This window comes from Oncorhynchus clarkii, chromosome 1 (assembly GCF_045791955.1).
Source record: "Oncorhynchus clarkii lewisi isolate Uvic-CL-2024 chromosome 1, UVic_Ocla_1.0, whole genome shotgun sequence".
NCBI classification, from domain to species: Eukaryota; Metazoa; Chordata; class Actinopteri; order Salmoniformes; family Salmonidae; genus Oncorhynchus; species Oncorhynchus clarkii.
Genome location: NC_092147.1, coordinates 68,050,371 through 68,064,067, shown reverse-complemented (window position 1 = coordinate 68,064,067; position 13,697 = coordinate 68,050,371). Strand labels below are relative to the sequence as shown.

At 42.5% G+C, this 13,697-nt stretch overlaps 1 protein-coding gene across 1 annotated transcript in view; it reads right to left on the bottom strand.

The window, feature by feature from the left end:
* The window catches only part of LOC139411241 (tetratricopeptide repeat domain 27), a 116,877-nt gene extending 104,237 nt beyond the window's left edge, over nt 1-12,640 (bottom strand). The window contains exons 1-3 of the mRNA XM_071157277.1: nt 12,314-12,640; nt 6,748-6,928; nt 4,807-4,936 (exon numbers count right to left, since the gene is read on the bottom strand). Of these exons, the coding sequence (XP_071013378.1) occupies nt 4,807-4,936; nt 6,748-6,928; nt 12,314-12,404 (402 nt within the window). The 5' untranslated portion in view covers nt 12,405-12,640. The remainder of the gene's footprint in view (nt 1-4,806; nt 4,937-6,747; nt 6,929-12,313) is intronic.
* Between the last annotated feature and the right edge of the window lie 1,057 nt (nt 12,641-13,697).

Sequence of the window (13,697 nt, the reverse complement as noted above, 5' to 3'; positions counted from 1 at the left end):
GGACCTCTGGCAGTCTATGAGGGTGCCACAGGGTTCAATTCTCGGGCCGACTCTTTTCTCCGTATATGTCAATGACGTCACTCTTGCTGCTGGTGATTCTCTGATCCACCTCTACGCAGACGACACCATTCTGTATACATCTGGCCATTCTTTGAACACTAAACAAACCTCCAGACGAGCTTAAATCCCATACAACTCTCCTTCCGTGGCCTCCAACTGCTCTTAAACGCTAGTAAAACTAAATGCATGCTCTTCAACCGATTGCTGCCCACACTCGCCCGCCCGTCTAGCATCACTACTCTGGACGGTTCTGACTTCGAATATGTGGACAACTACAAACACCTAGGTGTCTGGTTAGACTGTAAACTCTCCTTCCAGACTCACATTAAGCATCTCCAATCCAAAATTAAATCTAGAATTGGCATCCTATTTCACAACAAAACCTCCTTCACTCACGCTGTCAAACATACCCTCAAAACTGACGATCCTACCAATCCTTGACTTCGGCGATGTCATTTACAAAATAGCCTCCAACACTCTACTCAGCAAATTGGACGCAGTCTATCACAGTGTCATCCGTTTTGTCATCAAAGCCACATATACTACCCACCACTGTGATCTGTAGACTCTCATTGGCTGGGCCTCGCTACATATTTGTTCCCAAACCCACTGGCTCCAGGTCATCTATAAGCCTATGCTAGGTAAAGTCCCACCTTATCTCAACTCACTGGTCACCATAGCAGCACCCACCTGTAGCACAGGCTCCAGCAGGTATATTTCACCGGTCACCCCCAAAGCCAACACTTCCTTTGGCCGCCTTTCCTTCCAGTTCTCTTCTGCCAGTGACTGGAACTAATTGCATAAATCACTGAAGCTGGATCTTATATATCCCCCTCTAACTTTAAGCATCAGCTGTCAGAGCAGATTACTGATCAATGTACCTGTACACAGCCAATCTGTAAATAGCACACCCAACTACCTCATCCCCATATTGTTACTTATCCTCTTGCTCTTTTGCACCCCAGTATCTCTACTTGCACATCTGCACATCTATCACTCCAGTGTTAATGCTAAATTGTAATTATTTCGCCTCCATGGCCTATTTATTGCCTTAACTTCCTACATTTGCACATCCTATTGTGTTATTGACTGTATGTTTGTTTATCCTGTGTGTAACTCTTGTTGTGTCACACTGCTTTGCTTTATCTGGGCCGGGTGGCAGTTGTAAATGAGAACTTGTTCTCAACTGGCCTGCCTGGTTCAATAAAGGTGAAATAAAAATAAAAGCATGCTCCATTTTTCCTGTATTACTCAGAGGCTGCATGACAGTGAACTTGCAATTGCAAAGCCTACACAGACTGGCCTGTGCACTTGGTTATACCAAGCATTGAAATGATACAATATATCATTTTGCTCGCTCTGCTTCAATGTATCGAATGTAACAGTAGACTCACCATGGTCTGCATCCCCACTCGCCATCACGGCTAAATTCTATTTAAAAAACTGATTTGATGGATAGAGGCGTAGGAAGAGCAGACAGAAGCAGGTGAGGGATGGCTGGAAGGACATGCAGTGAGTGAAAGTGACATTATTGGACTGGTGCATACAAGACTATTAGTTGCTGTTGCTTAAATTTAACTGAATTTATAAATAAAACTGACTTTAGAAACATTTCATAACAGGCGCCAACTGATTCTTCAGATTGGAAGGGACAAAAAATGTTATAATATCATATGAAATGGTACTACAGTACTCTAAAATGTTGGTATCATAAGTATCATGACGTTTTGATACTGTGATATTACCATGGTTCTGTTCTACTGTGCAACACCACTTCATCCCTTCCTCCGCAGACTCACTCTATACATCCTCATTACCCAGAGCAAAGGGTACAAGGGGTAGTCTGTCCTCACCATTCATCAAACCATGTCAGAGAGTCACAGTGCTGCCACACAAACGCAATTCTTGCATCCAAAATCAAATCAGCTTCTAAAACAGTTGATGGGCTGGTAAAGTCTTCAGGGAAATAGAACAGTCTAAAAGGTTGAGATCCTCTAGGTCAGACCTTGGGAGAAGGGTGGCTGTGGATACATTTTAAAAAGCAGTGTGCGTTTAGTTTAAGTAGAGAAGAGGAGATGGAGTTACTGTTACTCTGGGTGTCTGTTAGTTGGCAAGTGCTGATAAAAATAACAGCAGATAAAACTTCCCGGCCAAAATGACCAGGAGAAAAAAAAAAATCGCATTGCAAAATAATGCTTTATATTCATTGATGGAAATACCAGTCAATGTAAATACAATTTTCCGTCATGCTCATCAGTCTGTTCATTTTCATAATTTAGTGTAATTAAATTGGCCCGTGTATATTTTCTTTCGTCATCATGCATCTTATTTATCCAACACAACACATGAGCGGGATTTCTCCTGCATCTCCTCAGCTGGTTGCTGCTGGAGTAAAAAAGTGCTTTCATAAGCCCATTCATTACACAACAATTCTAAAAAGCAATCGCGTGTGAAACAGTTTTGGTGCACGATTATAAAGAGCTACTATTTTTATTACTCAACTGGTAATGGAAGCTCACCAATCAAGTGCAGGCAACAGGCTATCAGCTATCAGCTGTCACCCGTTATTTTACAATGTGAGCTGGAGGCAGTATGCATTTTGAAAATATAATTGTTTGAAACCTGAATGTTTGATTTCATATTATGAGGTGTCTCAAAGTAGCCTATAGGCAAAATTCGACAATGGAAATGTAGAAGCAATTATTTTAGAAAGTCCAGAGGACGCTTACAATTTGGCAGCTAATGAAATGAGTGCATGGAACTCAGCCTATAGGCCAATGCAGCAGTAGCCCTAAAACTTCCATTGCTCTTTCACACCGTGGATTATTGATTATTGAAGGGGGGGGATTGTTGGATATATATATATTTTTAAAATGTAATAGCTTACTGTGAGGAACTATAGTTTTAATATATTATCATGCAATGTGCTCGTTAGCATTCTCTATGTGATTTTACATGTACGTGTTAGTCTGTAATCCAAAGGTTAGCAATGCTATTAGTGGTGTTTGGAAACACCGGCCCTTGTGTTCAATGCCGAATTACCAAATACACAGGTATGGCACAAGGTCGGTATTAAGGTACACTATAGATACACAAAAGTGGACACCCCTTCAAATGAGTGGATTTGGCCATTTCTGCCACACACGTTGTTGAGAAGTGTATACAATCTTACACACAGCAATGCAATCTCCATAGACAAACATTTGCAGAAGAATGGCCTTACTGAAGAGCTCTGTGACTTTCAACGTGGCACCGTCATAGGATGCCACCTTTCCAAAAAGTCAGTTAATCCAATTCCTGCCCTGCTGGAGCTGCCCCGATCAACTGTAAGTGCTGTTATTGTGAAGTGGAAACGTCTACGAGCAACAACGGCTCAGCCGCGCAGTGGTAGGCCACACAAGCTCACAGCTGAGTACTGCAGCGCATAGCGCCTAAAAATCTTCTGTCCTCGGTTAAAACAAACTGTCTTTGGAATCAACAACAGCACAAGAACGGTGCTTCGGGAGCTTCATGAAATGGGTTTCTATGGCCGAGCAGCACACACTGTATAGGAATAATGGTCTGGGTCTGTTTTTTCACAATTCGGGCTAGGCCCCTTAGTCCCAGTGAAGGGAAATCTTAACGCTACAGAATACAGCTTTTTTTTTTTTTTACTTCTTCAGGATCTGTGTCCACAGGACGGTTGAGCTAACGAAGGCTAATGTGATTAGCTTGAGGTTGTAAGTAACAATAACTTTTTCCAGGACATAGACATATTTGATATTTGCAGAAAGCTTAAATTCTTGTTAATCTAACTGCACTGTTAAATTTACAGTAGCTATTACAACACTCCTGTGCAAGAAAGAATACCATGCTATTGTTTGAGTGCACAGTTTTGAACATAAAGTTATTAATAAACAAAGTAGGCACATTTGGGCAGTCTTGACACAATGTTGAACAGAAAAGCAATGGTTCATTGGATCAGTCTAAAACTTTGCACATGCACTGATGCCATCTAGTGGTCAAACTCTAAATTGCACCTGGGCTGGAATAATACATTATGGCCCGCTTAACCCGGAAGACCAATTTGTCGGAGGAAACACTACACCCGGCGACCGTGTCAGCGTGCATGTGCCCGGCCCGCCAGAGGAGTTGCTAGAGCATGATGGGACAAGGACATCCCTGCCGAAACCCTCCCCTAACCCAGACGACGCTGGGTCAATTGCGCACCGCCCCATGGGTCTCGCGGTCGAGGCCGGCTGGTCTCGAACCAGGATCTCTAGTGGCACAACTAGCACTGCAATGCAGTGCCTTAGACCAATGCGCCACTCGGGAGGCCCGACAATACCATTCTGAACAGCACACCGTGGTTCCATATGTGACAGATTAAAATCTCTCTTAGAAACTTAGAAAGATGAGGAATCTAAAGATGCAACAACTAGGATGGATTGCTAATAGGATTGTGCCTTTGGCTACTTGACAACGAAAGAAAGTTGATATGAAAACCAATAGGACAGGAGATAAATGGTATAGTGGTGGGTCCAATCGGGAAGTAAATGAAAATAAATGTGCCAAAATTATATAATTACTCCTGTCTATACAAAAATAAATACAATAATTTAAAATAATTCACCAGAAAGCCTGACTTCTTAAGCATCCAATGCCTATGAGTCCGGTAAATGTATTAAATGGGCAGTAAATTAACATTTTCCCAGTCACGTTGTCCGGCGCCACATTTTCGTAACAAAAACCCTGCTGTTACTGTACCTCAATGAGGGAGGTGAGCAGGGCCGGAGGAAGCAGGTCAGGGACATGGATGGCGACAGGGGGACCCGTCCAGTTACTCTGGGCAAAGAGGTGCAGGCAGGCCACCGCCAGGGCCAGCAAGGCATTCTCCCTGAGAAAGAGAAGAAAGGAAACAGAACGTAATGTCACAATGAATAGGAACGAGATCCGTGAGTGTAGGGGGGGGGGACAGATAGTCTGGGGGACAGAGAGAAAGAACAATGAGGGAGACCAGAGGGAAGGCACAGAACACAGAACTACTAGACACTAGAGAAAAACGAAAACAGGGAACAGAACAAAGGAGGAGCAACAGAAAGGCTAGAGAACTAAATGAAAGGGAGTTCAGAGGAAGAGAAGCAATAAAACAAGGCTTCTAAAACAAGCGACCACAAGCTCAGTACAGAGACGAAGGGGGAGAAAGAAACACTGAAGATACGGTCATTTAATCTCCACACTGCAAATCAGGCCAGCAGCCTTCCCGAAGTGGACACAGCGGGCTGCTCCAGTCCTCACAGCAGGACTCATTCAATAGGGTGACTGGGCTGTCCGGGCACAGACTCAGGGCAAAGAGCGACTGCTTCCCATCAATTAAAGCTATGCATACACACAGTACAGGCCTCTCCAACACACCTAGCTGACTAACGCAGAAAATGGAAAGAGACGGAAATAAATGATCCAATACAGGAGGGGGATAGAGTAGCAACACCTGTTGAAATACCCATTCTCCCACGGGACAGGAGGAGATGTTAAGCTGTTCTTATTAAAAATTAATAATTCATGGAGCAGGAAGCTTCATTGGGCTCCATTCAGCGAGGGAACAGCCCGTGCCTGGTAATTCTCCTATCACTCCCCTCAATAAAAGTCACTGTGTACTAGGGCTGGGCGATATGTCCTAAAAATCATCACAAAAAATATGATTTATGGGATATTCATACAATACATGTCATGATTTTTTTTGTTATGTTCTCTAAATAAACTTAGTTGTGCAACTAAAGGTCAAATACACTGCATTTCAAACAGTCAGCAATAATCTAATGAAATCAGGGCTTGTGAAATTATACCTAGGCTAAATAGAAGCCTTCCAAAACTGTAAGACCCACAAAAAAATATGAAAATGCACTTGTTACAATTTTAACCAGAACCATTCAAAACGCACCTTCACTAATAATGACTAACTTCTTGTAGCAGGCATTATAGAAAATTAACACAGGTCTCAAACTCTCTCTTAACCACAAGCCCACATTCTAGCGAATAAACAGATCTTTATAAGTTTAGCCAACATGGATCTATACGCTTGCTAACATAGAACAGTTGAATTGTTACACACGCACCGTTCTGTCCGTTTCCAGCTGTTTGAACAGCATGCTAGACTGCCCACTTCGTTCAGATGTTTAAATCAAGTGGCCTACCTTATTTCTCAGAATGAGAACGAGTTGCTATTCCTTATAGAATTGTGTTTTATGCTTATTGCACATTTATAAAACAGACTACACACCTGGTGTAACAATCTTTGGCTTTCTGCTGCCAGTGGTACCACAATGCCGCGCACAACAAACTGAGCATTAATTTACCTGAATTAATATTCATTGATAATGCCGTTCTGCTCTGCGTGCAATTTGAGGAGTTTAGATTTAAGGTTATCATTAGAAAAGTCTCTATTACATGTTTTTAATATAATATAATTTTATTCATTCATATTGCTGTACACTTAAAAAGGCAATCTGTTGGCTTATATGAAAGCATATTCAATCTTGTTTAGCCTTGTTTATAATAAAGACTAATGTAGTGTCCACCAACTTGGATCCTGGAGAGCTAGAGTATGCAGGCTTTTGTTCCAGCCCAGCACTAAAAACACTTTATTCAATGAATTTATTAACATTGAATGTGTCAGCATGAGATCCCTACTCAGTTATTGTTTCTTACCGGTCAGCCTTGTCCTCCTGTGTGCTGTCGTTGAGGTAGGCCAGGACCCGTCTCTCCAGGTAGGCGTCGATGGACTCTCCGTCGCTGCCGTCTCCACCACCAAGCAGGTCCAGGACCTGAGGACTCAGCAGCACCGCCTCAAAGTCTCCATCGAACAGGGACTGCAGCAGGGGACCCGCCTCTGGAAAGCAAACAAGAAGAAGCAGTGAGATAAAGAGGTAACACAGGAAAATGGCAATGACATCAGAGATGCGTCGTGTGTGTATCTGTAATAATGGGTGGCTCAAAACAGGATTGTTAAACATAGCCTAAGTATTTAGTTATTCTGACGCTATTCACCATCGTCTGAACCGTTTTTCCTTTGACTGCATGGCGTCGTCTCATTTCTCTGTGGAACACCCATTAGCTTTGAAAGGCACTAAGGTGCAGCCTCATTGTTTGAAATAGGTGGATCATTATCCCCCAGATACCTCTACATCCAATTCAAATTACCTCAAAGGCTACTTGTTTAGAGTCAAAGTATTATAGCCAAACCACCTCGTTATTGTTGTCCCAGAACCATTACCATCCAGGAATGGAGAAAATCAAGCATGCCACTGGACCATACGCTGTACCTCACTCCAAGGGCCTCTTACCTCCACAACACACCTACTTTCATTTGTCTTATATTGTTAATCCAACTCCATATTCCCATTAGCAAAATGAGAATATTGAACAATGCCCTGCAGAAGATCATTTGGTGTGTGCATGCAGACTTATAGCTGTTGGAGGGGCATTGCTGAAAGGGGAGGAAGAGGAACAAAATATTAAATTATAAAGAGAACAGCTATGAGGCCAAGGTGTCTCAGCCTGGAGTAATTGCATTTTATGCATTGGTTGTGTGCTTGGCTTCAGCGTCTATACAGCTTTCATTAGTTCTTTATGAGCAGGGAGGCTGGCTGGGCTCATTAGCATTGATTGCATTGCGCTTCACTGATGGGAATGAGTGAGGGCTGAGAGAGAGCAACGGGAAGGAGGAGAGGCTAGGTGTACAGTATCAGAAGACTGGCAAACCTAAGCAAACTAAAACACCCCCACAAACTGGCAAACACACACAGTGTGCATCCCAACAATCTCTAGTACCCACAAATGTAAAAGCATTGGATTGGTGCAGGCATGGGCCAAAGACTTTCCATAAACCAGTAATGTCCTTTCAAATCCATGAAGGGAAGTGAACAAGTGCACACTTTGGGAGAAAATAGATTGGGACAGCCACAGTACACCAAAGCCAATGCTTCCAATGATAAAGCTACAGGCACCCCTATTGATTTGAATGAATCCATCCATTCATGTTTTGCCCAAGGTAGAAGTGGTCAGAAAGTGACATTTTGGACCTGAATGCCAAAACAAAAAATTCAAGAGATCGAGGTGCTCAAAGTTGACCCATTTTGCATACCCCACCCTACCATGAGACATCCATGTCATCATTCCTGAAAACAAAAAACGGTTTAGTTTGATATCATTTCGAAGCTTAAAGAGTTGTAAAACATATGAGTTAATGAAAAATAATAACAATTGTCATTTAAGCTTTAACGGCAATTATCAAAAATGCCTAAAATGATTTTTTCAAGTTCAAACTCAGCAAAAAAAAAATCCTTTCTTTTCAGCAAACGTAACGTGTAAATATTTGTATGAACATAACAAGATTCAACAACTGAGACAAACTGAACAAGTTCCACAGACATGTGACTAACAGAAATTGAATAATGTGTCCCTGAACAAAGGGTGGGTCAACAGTAACAGTCAGTATCTGGTGTGGCTTTGTTTTTGCATTATTTAAACCAAATTGAACATGTTTCATTATTTGAGGCTAAATTGATTTTATTTATGTATTATATTAAGTTAAAATAAGTGTTCATTCAGTATTGTTGTAATTGTCATTATTACAAGGGGGGAAAAAAATAGCAGATTAATCGACATCTGCTTTTTTTGGCCCTCCAATAATCGGTATCGGCGTTAAAATCATACTCTCTACTCTCAACCACTATTAATAACATTTCAGCTTCTCAAATACATTTCAGCACTGTCAAGAAACTGATTATGGAAAACAACTGGACCTCAAATGAGTCAGTAATTCAGCAGTCAATGTAAGGCAATTCAGTATGGGAGAAATATGATTCTGAATTGCCCAAGGCCTCTCAATATTCAAGCAAACATAATACATAAGCGTACATTTCAGAATGGCGAGTGCAACAGACTCATATCTGCTACAAGCACACACAGGGAGGGGACTAGCTAAACTGAACAAAACTATAAATGCAATATGTAAAGTGGTGGTCCTATGAGCTGAAATGAAAGGCCACAGAAATGTTCCATATACACAAAAAGCATATTTCTCACCAATGTTTGCTTAGATCCATGTTAGTGAGCATTTGTACTTTGCCAAGATGATCCATCCACATGACAGGTGTAGCGTATCAAGGTGTGGCATACCAGCCACCCCAGACAGCTGATGAAACTGTGGGTTTGCACAAACTGTCAGCAAACATCTCAGGGAAGCACATCTGCGTGCTCGTCATCTTCACCAGGGTCTTGACCTGCGTGCAGTTAGGCCTCGTAACCTACTTCAGTGGGCATGCTAGAGAAGTGTGCTCTTCACAGATGAATCCTGGTTGCAACTGTACCGGGCAGATGGCAGACAGCGTGTCTAGCGTTACGTGGGCGACCGGTTTGCTGATGTCAACGTTGTGAACAGAGTGCCCCGTGGTGGTGGTGGGGTTATGGTACACTACATATACACAAGTATGTAGACACCTCCTCAAATAAGTGGCTTTGGCCATTTCAGCCACACACGTTGCTGACAGGTGTATAAAATCGAGCACACAGCCATGCAATCTCCATAGACAAACATTGGCAGTAGAATTGCCTTACTTAACAGCTCAGTCACTTTCAACATGGCACCGTGATAGGATACAACCTTTCCAACAAGTCAGAGTATTCCCGGTCAACTGTAAGTGCTGTTATTGTGAGTGGAACGTCTAGGAGCAACAAAGGCTCAGCCACAAAGTGGTAGGCCACACAAGCTCACAGAATAGGACCGCCGAGGGCTGAAGCACGTACAAATCTGTCCTCAATTGTAACACTCACTACAGAGTTCCAAACTGTCTCTAGAAGCAACGTCAGCACAACAACTGTTCGTAGGGAGGTTCATGAAGTGGGTTTCCATGGCCGAGCAAACGAACACAAGCATAAGATCATCATGTGCAATGCCAAGCGTCGGCTGTAGTGGTGTATAGCTTGCCACCATTAGACACTTGAGCAGAGGAAACGCGTTCTCTGAAATATAAATCACGCTTCACCATCTGGCAATCCGACAGACAAATCTCGGTTTGGCGGATGCCAGGAGAACGCTACTTGCCCCAAAGCATAGTGCCAACTGTAAAGTTTGGTGAAGGAAGAATAATGGTCTGGGGATGTTTTTCATGGTTCAGGCTCCTTAGTTCCAGTAAAGCGGAATCTTATCGCTACAGCAAACAACGGCATTCTAGACGACTCTGTGCTTCCAACTTTGTGGAAACAGTTTGGGGAAGGCCCTTCCCTGTTTCAGCATGACAATGCCCCCGTGCACAAAGCAAGGTCCATACAGAAATGGTTTATTGAGATCGGTGTGGAAGTACTTGACTGACCTGCACAGAGCCCTGACCTCAACCCCATCTAACACCTTTGGGATGAATTGTTACGCAACTGCGAGCCAGGCCTAATCGCCAAACATCAGTGCCTGACCACACTACTGCTCGTGGCTGAACGGAAACAAGTCCCCGCAGCAATGTTCCAACATCCAGTGGAAAGTCTTCCCAGAAGAGTGGAGGCTGTTATCGAAACAAAAGCGGTACCAAATCCATATAAATACCCATGATTTTGAAATTAGATGTTTAAGGAGCAGGTGTCCATATACACTACATGACCAAAAGTATCTGTGACTAACAGATGCATATCTATCTGTATTCCCAGTCATGTGGATTCCATAGATTTGGGCCTAATGAATGTATTTCAATTGACTGATTTCCTTATATGAACTGTAACTAAGTAAAATCTTTGAAATTGCTTCAGGTTGCGTTTATATTTTTGTTGAGTGCACATTTATTTCTATGTCATGAGTTTAGACTTGCTGGATATTTTTTTTTTACTTGTACAGTGTAGTGAAAAGCAGGCCAACATCACATTTACAATACATCATTTCAATACAATCTGATGTCAGAAACTGTGTGCTTTTTGTTGGTGAGCGATGTCTCAAAAGGCATAGCCTAATTTGCTAAATCCAAATGGAGACAAAAATATATCAAGTCATGTCTATTCTGACAACAGCACATAAAACCAGCCCAGACAACCATGACACAGCTACATCACTTGATACAGCTCACGGTACTGTGCCTGGATGATGGGCGAGAAATATATGATGACATGGCTGATTATTGTGCAAAGCCAGTGACCTCGGATTTAGTAAAGATGAGCATACATGCCAAGAAAATAGCCGAGCATATAGAAAATAGCGACCGTGCATGGTGATTGTCCATAGAGTCTTAAGTTCTTTCATGGGGGATAGGATGCTTCGCCCCACTGTGCTATCATAAACGTGCGTTGCCACAGCTTCAATGCAGTAAGTTGACAGTGTTCAGCGAAAGATCATGACAGCGATTAACTCACTATTGCTGCCTCTAGTGTATCGAGAACTAACACATTACGGAGATCAAAGCTACCGATTAGTTGAACTAGCTAAACACCCACCTACCGTACATTTGCATCCTCACGGGGGGATGCGTGGCCAAGGGCTGGAACGTAAATTAATCTGTCCAAATTTGAACGTTTAAAAGGTATGTCCCTCCCCGTTTCGTTTGTTTACGAAACGTTTTGCAAAATAATAGACGTAATTAATACGCTCCTGGTGGGATGTGGCAAGAATCGGTACATAGCTTCTCTAGCTCGCTAAGTTGATACCTGTATATTGGTGACATAGTTAGCTAGCTGGTACCGAACTATATGTAAGGTTATATTCAAAGTAAAACATTTAGAGTATGAGATCAAAACCCAGCCAATTAGATATACCTGTGCCTAAAATGACTCAATTCCTGTCGGTCTAGCCTTTGTAGCTAGTAGTGCCCACCTAGCTGGGTGTTCTAGTTAGCTAGGCTTTGCGCCCACAAGTTGACAGCGAGTGTGCTTGGTACAGTAGCTAACTAGTTATCATTCAAACCTGTATTGAGCTAACTGGCTAGTTCAATTAATCTAGCTTCGATTAATCATATCACGTAGCCTTAATATTGAACCATGTTGAGACATTACACATTAGTCAAATGACATCAAACCATTGACAAACCGACGGACAGTGGCTATAACTGCGTGCCATATGTCTCCACACATTGTTAGGGTAGTTACCTTACGTTAGCTGAACGTCACATTAGCCACCACCAAGCTAGCCATCGTTTAATTGTAGCTACATTTCTCACAAAACACAATCTAAATCTACACCTAAATACATGTAAAGTGTGATAACAACACTGATTTTCGCATACTTCATTTGTAATCTCACCTGCAGAGCTGAAAACATTCTGCTTCCATTCCGTTGCCTCGCTTGGTTTCAGAAAACCTCGGAGCACGGGAATCTCTGCTTCCCGCACCATCTCAAAATGTGATGTGCAACAGTCGCACAAAGAAGTCAATACTGTTTCCAACCAGGATCGGCGTAATTGTAAATTGACAATATATAACCTTACTACTGTAATGTAGCCTATTTCAAAGTAACTGTATACATTTGTTCATTTCAACCCATGTGCAGTGAGAAGCACCAGTGAGCAGCCATGACAGATACGCATTGCATCATGGGAAACCTAATCAGTATAATATGGAAGCCCGTTTCCTAATATGTCGATACTTTTTTTTTTATGTGGAGCATTATGTGTCGATTTCCATTATACACGTTGCAGCGATCAGCACAGCAGGGGCCTCATAAACATTGTGTACATTTTACGCTAAATATCTGCATGCTCTATTTCTGCAAAGACTTCGCACTCACAAAAATATTGAGATTTAAACTTGGCCCACGCCATACACAACCATGTTTCCCGTTATAAATCAGACCTGTGGAAACTGCACTTGTTTGGAGCCGCACTTGTTTTTCATGTTATTTGGGCATTATGACATTTCACATATCAGTTCGCAAACAATGTAAAAAAAATGTTTTAATGAATAAAACCATACAAACTTGGTCTCTTTTTTGCTTTCTTGAGTAAGGCAACTCCAAAACGCAGGCGTTTCAGCCAAGCTCAGTGCTTTTTGTGGTGGTGGGGAAGCCAGCGGAAAATACGGAGCATAGGGGTTGGTGATGTTCTCCAGTTGCACGGTGATTGGCTCAGTGTTCTGTCACTAATGGGGACACGAGGTCACCACAAAATCTACAGGTGGAGCTCGAAAATTCAAGCCCCTTCAGGGTGCTGCCATCGAGTTACATTAAAAGTGCCACTTGAGATACTGGGTTCGAGTCCAGGCTCTGTCGCAGCCGGTCGCGACCGCGAGACCCATGGGGCAGCGCACAATTGGCCCAGCGTCTTTCAAAGATAATTAATAAAAATCCAAATAACTTCACAGATCTTCATTGTATAGGGTTTAAACACTGTTTCCAATGCTTGTTCAATGAACCATAAACAATTAATGAACAATCACCTGTGGAACGGTCGTTAAGACACTAACAGCTTACAGAGGGTAGGCAATTAATGTCACAGTTATGAAAACTTAGGACACTAAAGAGGCATTTCTACTGAATTTTGGTGAAAAACACCAAAAGAAAGATGCCCAGAGTCCCTGCTCATCTGCGTGAACGTGCCTTAGGCATGCTGCAAGGAGGCATGAGGACTGCAGATGTGGCCAGGGCTTGTAATGTCCGTACTGTGAGACACCTAAGACAGCGCTACAGGGAG